Below are 17068 nucleotides of genomic sequence, written 5' to 3' on the forward strand. Positions count from 1 at the left end.
TTACAGCAAATATGATTATGACATCCAGCTACAGTGTGTGTGCACGTGGGAGAGAAATGGGTCATTAAAACTCAACTATCAAAACTCAACGATCAAGTCTTAAGATTGACAAACAATAAGATCATTTAGAGAAGATGTAATTCAGAGTCATTCAGCACGAACATACTCGTCTCGGATGCAGATTCCCTAATGCACACATTTTCATCTTATTTTCTACCTCTCCGTATACTCTCAATTTTCTGGAGATTAGCTCCATTCTTGGACAGATTATGCCTATTACGGTTAATCTCCCAGACATTTATACTATTACATAAGCACGTAGCGAACTCCTTTTCAGAATGAATTTTCTGTGCGGGTAAGGCACTTGTGTAAATCTGAAAGAATTGGATGGGTATAAGCAACATGGAAACACAATTCCATCCATCTAGCCTCTCTGATTCAGAGGGGTTGGGTTTAATGCAGAAGGCACATTTTGGTTGAATGCTTTCAGTTGTGCAACTGACTAGGTCTCCCCTTTCCCCTTCATTTTTACATTTGACATTTTAGTCATTTAGCAGACACTCTTATCCAGAGTGACTTACAGTTAGTGCATCCATCTTAAGATATGTAGGTGAGACGACCACATGTCATAGTACGTACATTTCTCCTCAATAAACTATCTGCAAAGCCAGTGCTACTAAGAAAATACAAGTGCAAGTTGTTAGTTCGAGAAAAGCAAGGGTGTTATTATACTTTTGTTGATTAATCAAGATACGGGCAAGGTGGCGCTACAACAACATTGCCTATACCTATCCAATTATTTTGGATGTACTTGAAGTGTGTTTGGGCTAGGGGTTGTTGTGGGGCCAGAACCCTTCGTAGATTGTCCAGCCTTGTGTTCAGCTTCATTAAATATATATTTTTTCGTATTGTGTAGACCAGTTTCTTGTCTCCCATTCTGCAATCTGATGAGTGTTGAAACTTCCTGCGTTAACCTGTTGAAATATGCCAATGTGTTCAGTAACATGGATATAAAGTATCCCCCAGCCATAACCATCTCACTTTCTACTCACCTCAAGAAAACAAACTGTGATCACACAACACGAGACATCTACCAGAATTTCAGACAAATTCAAGCTGTTTTTTTTATGTCACTACCTGGAATACTCACTGAATCCTCTCCTCTCTTCTCCTGTAGCTGGAGCAGTCGGCAGTGCAGGTGACCCACCAGGGTCGGCGGGAGCTGCTGGAAGACGCCTGCCGCTCGTACACGCGCAAGCGCCGCGTCCTCATCCCCGAGGACCTCAAGCACATCATTGTGGACGACCAGCATGGCCTGCTCTACTGCTACGTGCCCAAGGTGGCCTGCACCAACTGGAAACGAGTTCTCATGGTCCTGACAGGCGCCGCCGGCCCCCACCGCGACCCCCTCGCCATTCCCGCCAATGAGGCCCACGTGCCGGGCAACCTACGCACCCTCTCAGAGTACTCCACCTCCCAGATCAACCAGCGACTGCGCTCTTACCTGAAGTTTGTGTTTGTGCGCGAGCCTTTTGAGCGGCTCGTCTCGGCCTACCGCAACAAGTTCACACGGAGCTACAACACAGCTTTCCACAAGCGCTATGGCACCAAAATCATCCGCCAGCATCGGCCTGACCCGCAGGCCGAGGCGCTGGAGCGGGGCGACGACGTATCCTTTGAGGAATTTGTGTACTACCTGGTGGACCCGGCCACGCAGCGTGAGGAGCCCTTCAACGAGCACTGGGAGCGGGTGCACACGCTGTGCCACCCCTGCCTCATCCACTATGATGTGGTGGGCAAGTACGAGACGCTGGAGCAGGACTCCCGCTACGTGCTGCAGCTGGCCGGGGTGAAGGGCCAGGTGACCTTCCCCACCTCAGCCAAGAGCACCAGGACTACGGGAGACATGGCTGCCCAGTTCTTCCACAGCATCAGCCCCTTCTACCAGAAGAAGCTGTACAACCTATACCACATGGACTTCCTGCTGTTCAACTACTCCACGCCGGAGTACCTGAAGTTTCGATGAAGTAACTTTTCTTAGGAGTAGGCTTTGTTTGAACCGTCTGTCATAAGGACTAGGTAATGCAGTTGTAAGCATGAAGTCGTGCCCAGTCCCCACTAGCTTATTGCTTGTGTCGTGGCAGCTTGAAGTAGTCAAATATCAGACAGCTGATATCAGCTGTTTGTATGACTTTTAGCAGCTGTTGCTTTATGACAACATTTGTATAACCTATGACAGAGGGCTCAAGATAATTGTTACAGACAATTTTAACATGGATCCCGGGACTCTCCAAAGCACAATAACACTTGTTACTGAGAGACCTAACCTGGTGAACTCTAAGCAACTAACTAAATATATATTTCTTATCAAAGGTAAGAGTGGCTTTAAGATGAGATGTCCTCACAACCGGCAATGGACACTTTCTCAAGATGGAGAAGTTGACTAAACTAGGCAAATGATGTTGTACTGTAACAATGAGCCACTGGAGATTGAACTGTTGCCTTTGTATGTGTAAAATGCACCTACAGTATAGTGCACATTAACTCAAAATGACCAAACTCTATGACACCACCAACAAACCTTGTTTTTTTCTTTCAAAGTTTCTATTGTCACCAACAATGTCCATTCTACAGTCAGACTAAGAGGAACACAAGCTGTCTGGATAAGAGCGTCTGCTAAATGACTTAAATGTAAATGTAAATGTAGTGCCTTTGAGTGTTGGCCTTATGACTCAAAGGTGTATGACATCCTTTGGAAATGTGACTGACGTCAGCGTCTTCTTTGTACTGTAGAGAGTGTCTCTGGTGTGTACAGAGCATGGCATTGACTATCATTGTGATATTTGCGTCTCAATGTCAACAAACTGCGGTTAGATCACACAGAGACATTTGGAATATCTACCATAACTTCAGACATATTCAAATAAACACATAAACACTGCTGGTTTTGTGTTTCCCTGTCTGGAATGCTGGTGGTCCGGTCAACATCAAGGATAAGAATCCAGCTGTGCAATATGTGGAATTTACTGTGTGAATGTTTGAAATATTGAGGTAAAAATCAAGCTGTTTTGTAGTTGTTTTGAAAGAACGTATGGAAAGCCGATTTGTGTCCAATGTTCTGAAAGATGAGCTGTCACGATAGTCATTATTATTACCAGTCTTCATGTCTACACTGTTAATATTGTGCTAGCATCAACAGTGACACCCCTGGAGGCTTGGAACCCTGTCTGATAAAGTATACCTAAAAGGCCCGCCCCGACTGTACGATTTTAGCCATCTTATGCCACGATTTTGCCGTCCCAGACAAAATGTCCATGTCGTAGGCAAATTCTTAGGTCGTAAATGATTGTCGGAGATCTTGGCTCGTTCAGTATGACAGGGCCTAGGTCTGCCAATTAAGTACCACTACGTGCGGTTGTAGGCTTTGTCAAGTTCTGTCAGTGTCCAATTTTTGTTATGCCTTCATCGTATAGTGTGGCTGGTGTTACGAGCCGATCCCGGTGACTGACCAATAGGAACACTGCCAATGACGCCATGCTGGCGTGCCCATACTGCCCTCGTTCCCAGCCATAAACGGGTCCATACCCTTTTTCTTTTCTTTTCTTGGGTTTCTCGAGACAAAATACAGCCAACATCACAGCAACAACTTGTTGTTGTTCTTTTCACGCCATGCTTGACACGCCCAGTTGATGTAGCCTACATCGCAGTTGACGTAGCCTACATCGCTGTTGACGTAGCCTCGCAAGGCAGTCACAAAATGTGATGACAGAACTGAAGAAAATCTATAATCTGGCCAGGTTGATATCAATATTTTTATTTGGTCATGTAATAATCGTAAAAGACTGAATCCAAAGTACGGTGTGGGAAGGCCTTAAGACAAGGGATAGTACATAGAAATTACATTTGTTGGCAGAGGGTAGTTTAACAAACCCAAAGTGTGGACTCCTTGTCTATAAACTGCTTTCAAGGTAAAGAAACAGATATATAAATATGTAATTTTAAAGGCGATAGATGTCATATTTTTGCATTGTAATTTCAGAAAATGGCCTTTATATACTGTATCTACAACAGTAGTAGTGGAATGATAGTGTTTCACAATATTTTTTCCACCAAATGTTTTATTCGGCCCACATAAAATTGCATTCTAATGGTGCAGCCCTCTTATTGGTCAACAAAAGACAGACTGGCTTTTGTTGTCAAATTGACTGGGTTCAGCAAATCTCTTGTTGTCAGTTCAACAACAGCCCCAGTCAATTTGATAGCAATAGACTTTAAGTTGTTGAATTGTTTCATGTCCATTGAACAAAAATATCAACGCAACTTGTAAAGTGTTGGTCCCATGTTTCATGAGCTGAAATAAAAGATCCCAGAAATTTTAGAAACACACAAAAATATTATTTCTCTCAAATTTTGTGCACACATTTGTTTACATCCCTGTAAGTGAGCATTTCTTCTTTGCCAAGATAAGCCATCAATCTGACAGGTGTGGCATATCAAGAAGCTGATTAAATAGCATGATCATTACACAGGTGCACCTTGTGATGGGGACAATAAAAGGCCACTAAACTGTGCCGTTTTGTCACACAACACAATGCCACAGATGTCTCAAGTTTTGAGGGAGCGTGCAATTCACATGCTGACTGCAGGAATGTCCACCAGAGCTGTTGCCAGATAATTGAATGTTCATTTCTCTACCATAAGCCGCCTCTAACGTCATTTTAGAGAATTTGGCAGTATGTCCAATCGGCCTCAGATACTGAGGACCATTGTCGTGCCATTCAGCCGCCGCCATCACCTCATGTTTCAGTATGGTAATGCATGGCCCCATGTCACAAGGATCTATACACAATTCTTGGAAGCTGAAAATGTCCCAGTTCTTCCATGGTCTGCATACTCACCAGACATGTCACCCATTGAGCATGTTTGGCATGCTCTGGATCGACGTGTACGACAGCGTGTTCCAGTTCCCGCCAACATTCAGCAACTTTGCACAGCCATTGAAGAGGAGTGGGACAACATTCCATAGGCCACAATCAACATCCTGATTAACTCTATGCGAAGGAGATGTGTCGCGCTGCCTGTGGCAAATGGTCACACCAGATACTGACTGGTTTTCTGATCCACGGCCCTACCTTTTTTTTTAGGTATCTGTGACCAACAGATGTATCTGTATTCCCAGTCATGTGAAATCCATAGATTAGGACCTAATGAATTTATTTCAATTGACTGATTTCGATTTATGTACCAAGCTAAAAACACGGAGCCTAACATAAGCTATATAGCTGCTAGGAGGATGTTATGTAATGTAATTGAAGGAGTAGGTGAGTGACTGACCTTTTCCCCTCATGTCGTTTTTCAGTGGCTATATACAGTTAGGGATGCAAGTGTCATTTGGTTAACTAGCAAGAACTTGAAATACTGCTATCCAGTTAGCATACCTCATGCATTCGTAAATTCACTCCGATTTCAGAGCACTCTCGTCTGTATGCCAGTGCAGAATAACTGCTGAATTTACGAATGCTCAACACTCGCTAGATATGGTGTCAGTAAACTTAGGCAAAACATATAATTGTTAGTCATGAACGCTCTAGATAACATGTTAACAGCTTAACCAGCTGTGCTACGGTAAGTAAAATGGTCAGAGTGAGGCATTCATTTGTGTCTGGAAGTAGTTAGCTAGCAAGCGAGCCAACTTTAGCCAGTTAGCTTGGGTGCTTGGTTGGGACAATAATTAATGCATTGGTAGGCAAGCTGCTGCAGAAGGACAAGTAGGCTACAATTCCCCATTATTTATTAGTGCAATTTTGACAGGCAACTAGCTAAACAAGTTTGAGGGTTTATCTAGTGTTCATTCTTTAAATTTTAGCTCATCTTGCTCTGGCTAGCATTAGTTGTAGATCTTGTTGTTGCTTATGTGATGGAGAGAGAGCCTTTCTTTTCATGGTTGTTCGATCAATAGGACAGTAAAGTTCCAAAATGTAAGAAGAATCCCGTGGTATTTACATATTTGCATAAATCCATTCAGGTGTATTTTGTGGCTTTTGGTGAATGCGTTGTAATGATTTAAAGTCGCGCTGTTGCAACTGCCTGTAAACACACAGTCCAGTTCAAAGTGAATGATTGCAGACCTGTGTGGTAAATGGCTAGTTTGCATAAATGCCTACTGTAGCTCTGATTGGCTATGGTGCATCGGTCTGCGTAGACTCCACAAATGCCTTAGTATATGTAATTCCATTCTAAGAATTTATGAAAACCATATCTAAGTGCTCGCTTGTCAGATTATATATATATTTTTTAAAGGGTCATATTCTTCCTGGGGGTGTGTATGAACAGATTTGAATGAGATTTCATGTTGCTAAAATGCTGTCAGTTATACTTTAAGCAAAGGTCTCGCCATTTGTCAAAGGCTTCACTCAATCTGGATACCTGTCATGTTCTCTGACACAAGGTCAACAAGGCTCCTCTACACTCTCAGAAAAAAATGGTGCTATCTACAACCTAAAAGGGTTCTTCAGTTGTCCCCATAGGAGAACCCTTTGAAAAACCCTTTTTAGTTCCAGGTAGAACACTTTTGGGTTCCATGTAGAATCATTTCCATAGTGTTTTCCATGGAACCAAAAGGGTTTCTCATATGGGGACAGCTGAATAACAATTTTTTTAATAAGAGTGCTGTTTGTGTATTCTTCTACAGTATGTGTACTGTATGTGCTCCACACACAGCTGAGAGCCACGAACCTTGACCCTGACACGGTTCTATACCTACAGCAAACATAGCTTTAGGAAATATGCACCGTTGTAACTGGCATTTTACCGTATGGTGTGAAATAACTATTGGGATAACTGTGTTCAGCACAGGTATTTACAGTATATCCCCTGGGCAGATTCTGGTCTGGAGGTGGAGACGGACGAGTGTTTCAGAGGATGGGCCTGAGCAATGCTCTTTTTGCACCGATTTCCTCATCTACATCACTTAGGATGTAATTGTTTGGAACGCAAGGTGATTTGAAGATCAGTGATTTTGCGCACCACTCAAACATGGAGATAGTTTAGTAGTTATTTCCCAACATGCACTGTGTGCCGTGGTGTTGAAATACAGGGCTGCCACAAAGACGCGCATTTGAGTGTTAGTGGTGAGGTCATGTTTTTTTTAATCCGTTTTGTAAAATCACATGAGGTATTGATTGTCCTGTAATATAAGTGGGGTCATAAAATGGAAGACAGGCATTGTATGTGAATGGTTTTATTCCAACAAAGGAACACATTGAAACAAAGTAATTGTGTAACTAAAATAACCTGCTCTAGGTATGATCTAGTCAGATGAGTCATTAGCATACATACTAAGTCAACATGGGTCCTGTACAATTTAAAATACGATTCTATACAATTTATAGAAGTCATATTGTCATGTTCAATGCAGAACAGCTAATATATGATTTAAGCCTGTTTTTAAAAGTGCGTATTCATTTATTTAAAAGGGATGATTTATTTGAAGAGAAATATTTTATGCACAAAAAAATGATAATTGGGAAATGTGAACAATGTCAAGCAGTGGTATAAGATACATTGATACAAACATGAACTTTTAAACCAATTAAATGTGGCAGACTAACTGACTAATAAGCAACATTGCTGATGTCATAAAAAATACATGACTCCTCTAGCTTGTACAGTAATGGGTTGAAGGCACAAATGAAAATAGCAGTGCTTGATCATTGAAATTGTGACACCGGATACACCCTATGTCATCTATTGATTAATAATGTGTACATCCAGAGAGTGCAGTTGTGACCATTTTTGAGCATGAGTATAAATGTATAGACAGTCAACAAAACAGGTACAGACAACATTATTGCTTCAGTACAGTGCATTTTCCAGTTTACTATGAAGCATTTACAGACATTAGAGCACTTCAACATGGTTATTGGGTGCTCAAAGCACATTGAGCTACAGTATACAGGTACTCCCTTAGCAGCATAAGAAAAATACACATCTTTTTTTTACCCATTTTTCTCCATCGTCTTTTCCCATTGCTGCAACTGCCGTACAGACACAGGAGAGGTGAAGGTCGAGATCCGTGCGTCCTCCGAAACACGACCCCGCCAAGCCGCACTGCTTCTTGACACAATGCTTGCTTAACCCAGAAGCCAACCACACCAATGTGTCGGAGGAAACACCTGGAGACCGTGTCAGCATGCATTGCGCCAGAAGCCAACCACACCAATGTGTCGGAGGAAACACCTGGAGACCGTGTCAGCATGCATTGCGCCAGAGCTAGAGCGTAATGGGACAAGGACAACTTGGCCGGCCAAACCCTCCCCTAACCCGGATGATCCTGGGCCAATTGTGTACTGCCTCATGGGTCTCCCGGTCGTGGCCGGCTGTGACACAGCCTGGGATTGAACCAGGATCTGTAGTGATGCACTGCCTTAGATCGCTAGACACTTGGGAGGTCCAGCAGCATTGATTCGTTATCGGAGACTAAAGACTATGTGAAGTCAAGCTCGGTGGTTGTCGGTAAGCTATGTTGTTGAATCTTTTCTCCCTCACTTCTTAAATCCAGCCACTTGCATACAGTTGTTTATACAACGGGTGGGTCTAATCCTGAATGCTGATTGGTTAAATCCATTGTCTCATCAACCCCAGCCAAGCAATTTATAAACTTGATCTCAACTATAAAAAGCATTTAGACATTCTCATGTTTCTTTTAGTCTAACATTTTGTTTTCAACAGCGGAGATTTGTACAAACCTTCCTGTCTGTCTCTTCGACATTTGCAACATTGTTTCAATATTCAAATTTGATCTTCAGCTGTCCCATAGTAATGAACATAGCACTCACTTCTGTCATCATGAAGTGCTTTGAAAGACTAGTCAAGGACCATATCACCTCCACCCTACCTGATACCCTAGATCCACTCCAATTTGCTTACCACCCAAATAGGTCCACAGACGACGCAATCGCAACCACACTGCACACTGCCCTAACCCATCTGGACAAGAGGAATACCTATGTGAGAATGCTGTTCATCGACTACCGCTCAGCATTTAACACCATAGTACCCTCCAAACTCGTCATCAAGCTCGAGACACTGGGTCTCGACCCCGCCCTGTGCAACTGGGTACCGGACTTCCTGACGGGCCACCCCCAGGTGGTGAGGGTAGGTAACAACATCTCCACCCCGCTGATCCTCAACACTGTGGCCCCACAAGGGTGCGTTCTGAGCCCTCTCCTGTACTCCCTGTTCACCCACAACTGCATGGCCATGCACGCCTCCAACTCAATCATCAAGTTTGCGGACGACACTACAGTGGTAGGCTTGATTACCAACAACGACGAGACGGCCTACAGGGAGGAGGTGAGGGCCCTCGGAGTGTGGTGTCAGGAAAATAACCTCAACAAAACAAAGGAGATGATTGTGGACTTCAGGAAACAGCAGAGGGAGTACCCCCCTATCCACATCGACGGGACAGTAGTGGAGAGGGTAGTAAGTTTTATGTTCCTCGGCGTTCACATCACGGACAAACTGAATTTGTCCACCCACACAGACAGCGTTGTGAAGAAGGCGCTGCAGCGCCTCTTCAACCTCAGGAGGCTGAAGAAATCCGGCTTGTCACCAAAAGCACTCACAAACTTCTACAGATGCACAATCGAGAGCATCCTGTCGGGCTGTATCACCGCCTGGTATGGCAACTGCTCCACCCACAACCGTAAAGGCTCTCCAGAGGGTAGTGAGGTCTGCACAACGCATCACCGGGGACAAACTACCTGCCCTCCAGGACACCTACACCACCCGATGTCACAGGAAGATAAAGATCATCAAGGACAACAATCACCTGAGCCACTGCCTGTTCACCCCGCTATCATCCAGAAGTCCGAGGTCAGTACAGGTGCATCAAAGCAGGGACCGAGAGACTGAAAAGCAACTTCTATCTCAAGGCCATCAGACTGTTAAACAGCCACCACTAACATTGAGTGGCTGCTGCCAACACACTGACTCAACTCCAGTCACTTTAATAATGGAAATTGATGGAAAAATATCACTAGCCACTTTAAACAATGCTACTTAATATAATGTTTACATACCCTACATTACTCGTGTATATACTGTACTCTATATCATCTACTGCATCTTTATGTAATACATGTTTCACTAGCCACTTTAAACTATGCCACTTTGTTTACATACCCTACATTACTCATCTCATATGTATATACTGTACTCGATACCATCTACTGCATCTTGTCTATGCCGTTCTGTACCATCACTCATTCATATATCTTTATGTACATATTCTTTATCCCTTTACACTTGTGTGTGTATAAGGTAGTAGTTTTGTAATTGTTAGGTTAGATTACTCATTGGTTATTACTGCATTGTCGGAACTAGAAGCACAAGCATTTCGCTACACTCGCATTAACATCTACTAACCATGTGTATCTGACCAATAAAATGTGATTTGATTTGATTTAGTAATGAACGGGACAAGACGGGAAGCATGTCTTAGCCAGTCGAAATAATGAATCAGCTGGCATAATTTTTATGGTTATATACAAATAAATGTAAATTGAAACAAGGTCAAACGAAACCAAGTGCAGCTAGTTTTCAGGCTTTCCAGCTTCAGTTTGAAGTGGTTGCGAAATCGTACCTCATTGTTATGGATGTATCCAAATAAATGTATTTTGAAAACAGCTTAAACAAATGCAAATGCAACTACTTTGCTGTTGTTCTGGCTGCACTTTTTGACTTGACTGTAAGTTAGCACTAATTGGCTAGCTAGCTAGCAAGCAAGGAATAAGAACGTTGCCAGTCAGTATGGCAGTGGAACATTTAGAACGAACGACTGGGTCGCGTCTTTGGCAATCGAACCGATAGAACGGCTTGGATAGCAACCCTAGATTTGTGTCGGGATTATATCTTGTGGAAGGATGAAATGGTATGAATAAATTCATGAAAATGACGTTTTTAATTCATATATGTCAATCATTATATGAATATGTTGGTAACCTGTTGTATAAAAGTGATAATGTTCTCGAAGCCGGTGTATGGAGGATATATTGGCATTTTGTCTCGGGCCTAACAACAACCCTGCCAATATAGCCTCTGAACATTGGCTTCTCGGCCATTATCACTTAAATATGACCTGAACAGATTTGCTTATGGATGAACAGAACAACATATAATACGTCAGCATAACTGACATATAACTACAAAAGCTAAATGTCTCTATTTGAATATATTCAATAAAACCATGTTGGACAGAAATAGGCTGATGGATTAGCCCCTTCTCTCAAACCCCCTTCATCCCAGAGGAAATGCCCAAAAGAACGGCTCTGAATGTCAGGGCCAGGAAGCCAGTGCCCAACAGGTCCCCCAGAGCCGTGAGGTACGGGATAGAGTAGTTGTCCGGGTCCAGCCCCCGCCGCCACATCCAGCGCATCATCAGGTCAGCCGTGTACAGCAGAATCACCACCTGTGAATAACAATAAACATATTACAGTGGCAAGACAAAGTATGTGAACTCTTTGGAAATACCTGGATTTCTGCATAAATTGGTCATAAAATCTGATCTTCATCTAGGTCACAACAATATACAAACACAGTCTGCTTACACTAATAGCACACAAACAATTAAACGTTTTCATGTCTTTATTGAACACACCATGTAAACATTCACAGTGTAGGGTGGGAAAATGATGTGAACCCTTGGATTTAATAACTAGTTGACCCTCCTTTGGCAGCAATAACCTCAACCAAACGTTTTCTGTAGTTGCGGATCAGACCTGTACAACAGGCAGGAGGAATTATGGACCATTCCTCTTGACAAAACTGTTTCAGTTCAGCAATATTCTTGTGATGTCTGGTGTGAACTGCTCTCTCGAGGTCTAGCCACAGCATCTCTAATGGGTTGAGGTCAGGACTCTGACTGGGCCACTCCAGAAGGCATATTATCTTCTGTTGAAGCCATTCTGTTGTTGATTTACTTCTGTGTTTTGGGTCGTTGTCCTGTTGCATCACCCAACTTTTTGGCGGACAGATAGCCTAACATTCTCCCGAAAAATGTATTGCTAACTTAGGAATTCATTTTCCCGTCGATGATAGCAAGCTCTCCAGGCCCTGAGTCAGCAAAGCAGCCCCAAACCATGATGCTCCCTCCACCATACTTTACAGTTGGGATGAACTTTTGATGTTGGTATGCTGTGCCTTTTTTTCTCCATACATATTGTTGTGTGTCCCTTCCAAACAACTCAACTGTAGTTTCATCTGTCCACAGAATATTTTGCCAGTAGGGCTGTGGAACATCCAGGTGCACTTTTGAAAACTTTAGACGTGCAGCAATGTTTTTTTTTGGACAGCAGTGGCTTCTTCTGTGGTGTCCTCCCAATTACACCATTCTTGTTTAGTGTTTTACGTATCGTGTACCGTAGACTCGTCAACAGAGATGTTAGTATGCTCTTTAGCTGACACTCTAGGAATCGTCTTAACCTCATTGAGCATTCTGCGCTGTGCTCTTGCAGTCATCTTTGCAGGACGGCCACTCCTAGGGAGAGTAGCAACAGTGCTGAACTTTCTCCATTTGACAATTTGTCTTATCGTGGACTGATGAACATCAAGACTTTTAGAGATACTTCTGTAACCCTTTCCAGCTTTATGCAAGTCACAATTCTTAATCTTAGGTCTTCTGAGATCTATTTTGTTCAAGGCATGGTTCACATCAGGCAATGCTTCTTGTGAATAGCAACCTCAAATTTTGTGCATGTTTTTTATAGGGCAAGGCCGATCTAACCAACATCTCCAATTTTATCTCATTGATTGGACTCCAGGTTAGCTGACTCCTGACTCCAAATATCTTTAGCCTAGGGGTTCACATACTTTTTCCAACCTATACTGTGAATGTTTAAATGATGTATTCAATATAGACAAGAAAATACAATAATGTGTGTCTATTGTTGTGATTTAGATGTAGATAAGATCAAATTTGATGACACATTTTTGCATAAATTCAGGAATTCCAAAGGGTTCACGTACAAAAACATATGTATTCTTCACAATACCAGCATCAACTTATTTTTGCTTGTGCAAGTATTCATCCCCATTTTCAAAGGGCCTCTCTTGTCGGACATCTACAGTTGAAGTCGGAAGTTTACATACACTTAGGTTGGAGTCATTAAAACTGTTTTTTCAACCACTCCACAAATATCTTGTTAACAAACTATAGCTTTGGCAAGTCAGTTAGGACATCTACTTTGTTCATGACAAGTAATTTTTCCAACAATTGTTTACAGACAGATTATTTCCCTTGTAATTCACTGCATCTTAATTCCAATGGGTCAGAAGTTTACATACACTAAGTTGACTGTGCCTTTAAACAGCTTGGAAAATTCAAGAAAATGACGTCATGGCTTTAGAAGCTTCTGATAGGCCAATTAAAATAATTTGAGTCAATTGGAGGTGTACCTGTGGATGTATTTCAAGGCCTACCTTCAAACTCAGTGCCTCTTTGCTTGACATTATGGGAAAATCAAAAGAAATCAGCCAAGACCTCAGAAAAAAATGTAGACCTCCACAAGTCTGGTTCATCCTTGGGAGCAATTTCCAAATGCCTGAAAGTACCACGTCCATCTGTACAAACAATAGTACGCAAGTATAAACACCATGTGACCACGCATCTGTCATACCACTCAGGAAGGAGACACGTTCTGTCTCCTAGAGATGAACATACTTTGGTGCCAAAAGTGTAAATCAATCCCAGAACAACAGCAAAGGACCTTATGAAGATGCTGGAGGAAACAGGTACAAAAGTATCTACATCCACAGTAAAACGAGTCCTATATTGACATAACCTGAAAGGCCGCTCAGCAAGGAAGAAGCCACTGCTGAAAAACCACCATAAAAAAAGCCAGACTACGGTTTGCAACTGCACATGGGGACAAAGATTGTACTTTTTGGAGAAATGTCCTCTGGTCTGAATAAACAAAAATGGAACTGTTTGGCCATAATGACCATCGTTATATTTGGAGGAAAAAGAGGGAGGCTTGCAAGCCGAAGAACACCATCCCAACCGTGAAGCACTGGGCTGGCAGCATCATGTTGTGGGGGTGCTTTGCTGCAGGAGGGGCTGGGGCACTTCACAAAATAGATGGCATCATGGGGTAGGAAAATTATGTGGGTATATTGAAGCAACATCTCAAGACATCTGTCAGGAAGTTAATGATTGGTCGCAAATGGATCTTCCAAATAGACGTTGACCCCAAGCATACTTCCAAAGTTGTGGAAAAATGGCTTAAGGACAACAAAGGACCTCAATCCTATAGAAAGTTTGTGGGCAGAACTGAAAAAGCATATGCAAGCAAGGAGGCCTACAAACCTGACTCAGTTACACCAGCTCTGTCAAGAGGAATGGGCCAAAATTCACCCAACTTATTGTGGAAAGCTTGTGGAAGGCTACCCAAAACGTTTGACCCAAGTTTAAATTATTTAAGGCAATGCTACCAAATACTAATTGAGTGTATGTAAACTTCTGACCCACTGGGAATGTGATGAAAGAAATAAAAGCTGAAGTAAATAATTCTCTCTACTATTATTCTGACATTTCACATTCTTAAAATAAAGTGGTGATCCTGCCTGACCTAAGACCGGTAATGTTTACTAGGATTAAATGTCATTAATTGTGAAAAATGGATTTGAAATGTTTTTTGGCTAAGGTGTATGTAAACTTCCGACTTCAACTGTATTACCAAACAAGCGCTCCTCTGTTCCATGTTATGCCACTGTTATGTTCATACTGGTTGGAACTGAACGATTAAGCTTTGGTTATGTTCATGGAGCAATGCTGAGAAGAAGAACTGATACAGTAATTTGGCAACACTGGGCCTGACAACCCACTGTGTATGCTGGACTTTAGTCAAACCCAATCTTTATTGAGCAGTAATCATTCCATTGCCTCTTGGTTTAGATCTTGTTTTTTTATACGGTCTAGGTTTAGATAGTTACTATTACACATATGCTCTTGTACAAGTCCGCACATTTATATCACATATGGTTTTTGTAAGCCACATCTGTCTGTTGCTGTATATGGTGTATAATTATATTTATACGTCCCCTACTGATAAGCGGCTATCAGGTTTACACTGAAAAGTTGCAACACTGGTCATTTCAACTGTACTGAAAAAGACCATTTGATGTGATAAACAGCAGGACTAAAACACTGTTGTGTTCTAGACAGACGTGTCAGTCTGTTGGTCGACCTGTTTCAGCAACATCTGGTTTGAATTGCAGCGCTGGAGTTTGGCCAAGCAAGAGGGCTGAAAAACTGTCAATCTTTTTTTATGAAACATTTCTACTAAGGCCATTGTTTGTCTTGACGTGATAAAGTCATCCAAATGATTTTCTTAGTGTACACCTATGATTCCCTGGACTCAAACCCTCCTTAATGTGTGAGATCCAAACAAAAAAAGAGATGTCAAGAAAATAAACATTCCTCCATGAAACTGACCTAACTTTTTCACAAAGTTCACAGGTTTATGGCAATAAAGGTGTCCTACTTTCTTTTTGCAGCGTGTCACTATGGAATAACTAGGTTCAATGAAATGACATAGAATAAAATACTATAACTAACACAGGGGTGTGAAACTCATTTTTCCCTCATTTCTAAACAATTCCTATTTGGTTTTTATCATTGAAGTTTATAAACCCAAAAACCTAAATAAATAATTGCACTCTAATTAATTATTATTATGTCCATATGTCAGCTATAGATTTTTCAATGTACAGTATGTCAGCTGTTACAGTAAGAGTTGTATACAGTCTATGGTTTAGCTAGTTGAATGTCTGTGGTACATATATATTTGACATCTGACCTGTAGCAGGGCTGCACACAGGTATAGGCAGACGAAGGCAGACGTGAGGGCGCCGTGGCCGCCCTTCAGTAAGTGGATGGTGTAGAGGAAGAGCAGGTGACCCGGAACCACCAGGAAGACCAGAACTCTGGCTGACTTGGAGTTGACCCCTGTGGATGTAAACAGGAAAATTCGAGGACTTAAAAACGGTTTGGATTAAATGACAGCACTCTTGGTAAATTAATAAAAAATCATCTAAAACTTTAAAAAGTTAACTATCTTATTACTGTCTAGGTCGGAGGAAGTGTGCAAGACAACTGCTATGGGTAAGTAAAATTGTGTGTGGATGTGTGCAGTCGTCAAATTGGGATTTTGTACTGTTTGCGCTACTTTTGAAGTTTGTTTTGACTGGTTAGCTGAGGAGCTGAAGGTCAGGCAAGGGGGGTCAGGACAGTGTTGTGTCATGTTGTGTGTTCGTGTGGGTATTTAACAATCTCTATTTACAGTTGAAGTCGGAAGTTTACATACACCTTAGCCAAATACATTTAAACTCAGTTTTTCACAATTCCTGACATTTAATCCTAGTAAACTTTACCGGTCTTAGGTCAGGTAGGATCACCACTTTATTTTAAGAATATGAAATGTCAGAATAATAGTAGAGAGAATGATTTATTTCAGCTTTTATTTCTTTCATCACATTCCCAGTGGGTCCGAAGTTTACATACACTCAATTGGTATTTGGTAGCATTGCCTTTAAATTGTTTAACTTGGGTCAAATGTTTTGGGTTGCCTTCCACAAGCTTCCCACCGTAAGTTGGGTGAATTTTGGCCCATTCCTCCTGACAAATCTTGTGTAACTGAGTCATGTTTGTAGGCCTCCTTGCTCGCACACGCATTTTCAGTTCTGCCCACACATTTTCTATAGGATTGAGGTCAGGGCTTTGCCTCCAAACATAAAGATGGTCATTATGGCCAAACAGTTATTTTTGTTTCATCAGACCAGAGGACATTTCTCCAAAAAGTACAATCTTTGTCCCCATGTGCAGTTGCAAACCATAGTCTGGCTTTTTTATGGTGGTTTTGGAGCAGTGGTCTGCTTCCTTCCTGAGCGGTATGACAGCTGCGTGGTCCCAGGGTGTTTATACTTGCATACTATTGTTTGTACAGATGAACGTGGTACCTTCAGACGTTTGGAAATTGCTCCCAAGGATGAACCATACTTGTGGAGGTCT

At 42.1% G+C, this 17068-nt stretch overlaps 2 protein-coding genes across 5 annotated transcripts in view; one reads left to right on the forward strand and one right to left on the reverse strand.

Annotated features, from left to right (window-relative positions):
* LOC115142803 (carbohydrate sulfotransferase 11-like) overlaps nucleotides 1-2941 on the forward strand; it is a 32273-nt gene extending 29332 nt beyond the window's left edge. For both annotated transcript variants that reach the window (XM_029682556.2, XM_029682555.2), the window contains exon 3: nucleotides 1178-2941. In XM_029682556.2, coding sequence (XP_029538416.1) covers nucleotides 1178-2026 — 849 coding nt within the window. In that variant the 3' untranslated portion in view covers nucleotides 2027-2941. The remainder of the gene's footprint in view (nucleotides 1-1177) is intronic.
* Nucleotides 2942-10948: 8007 nt separating this feature from the next.
* Nucleotides 10949-17068, reverse strand: part of LOC115142804 (solute carrier family 41 member 1-like) — a 30935-nt gene continuing 24815 nt past the window's right edge. For all 3 annotated transcript variants that reach the window (XM_065001638.1, XM_029682558.2, XM_029682557.2), the window contains exons 9-10: nucleotides 15858-16006; nucleotides 10949-11470 (exon numbers count right to left, since the gene is read on the reverse strand). In XM_065001638.1, coding sequence (XP_064857710.1) covers nucleotides 11288-11470; nucleotides 15858-16006 — 332 coding nt within the window. In that variant the 3' untranslated portion in view covers nucleotides 10949-11287. The remainder of the gene's footprint in view (nucleotides 11471-15857; nucleotides 16007-17068) is intronic.

Source organism: Oncorhynchus nerka, linkage group LG15, assembly GCF_034236695.1.
Source record: "Oncorhynchus nerka isolate Pitt River linkage group LG15, Oner_Uvic_2.0, whole genome shotgun sequence".
In the NCBI taxonomy this organism is placed as follows: Eukaryota; Metazoa; Chordata; class Actinopteri; order Salmoniformes; family Salmonidae; genus Oncorhynchus; species Oncorhynchus nerka.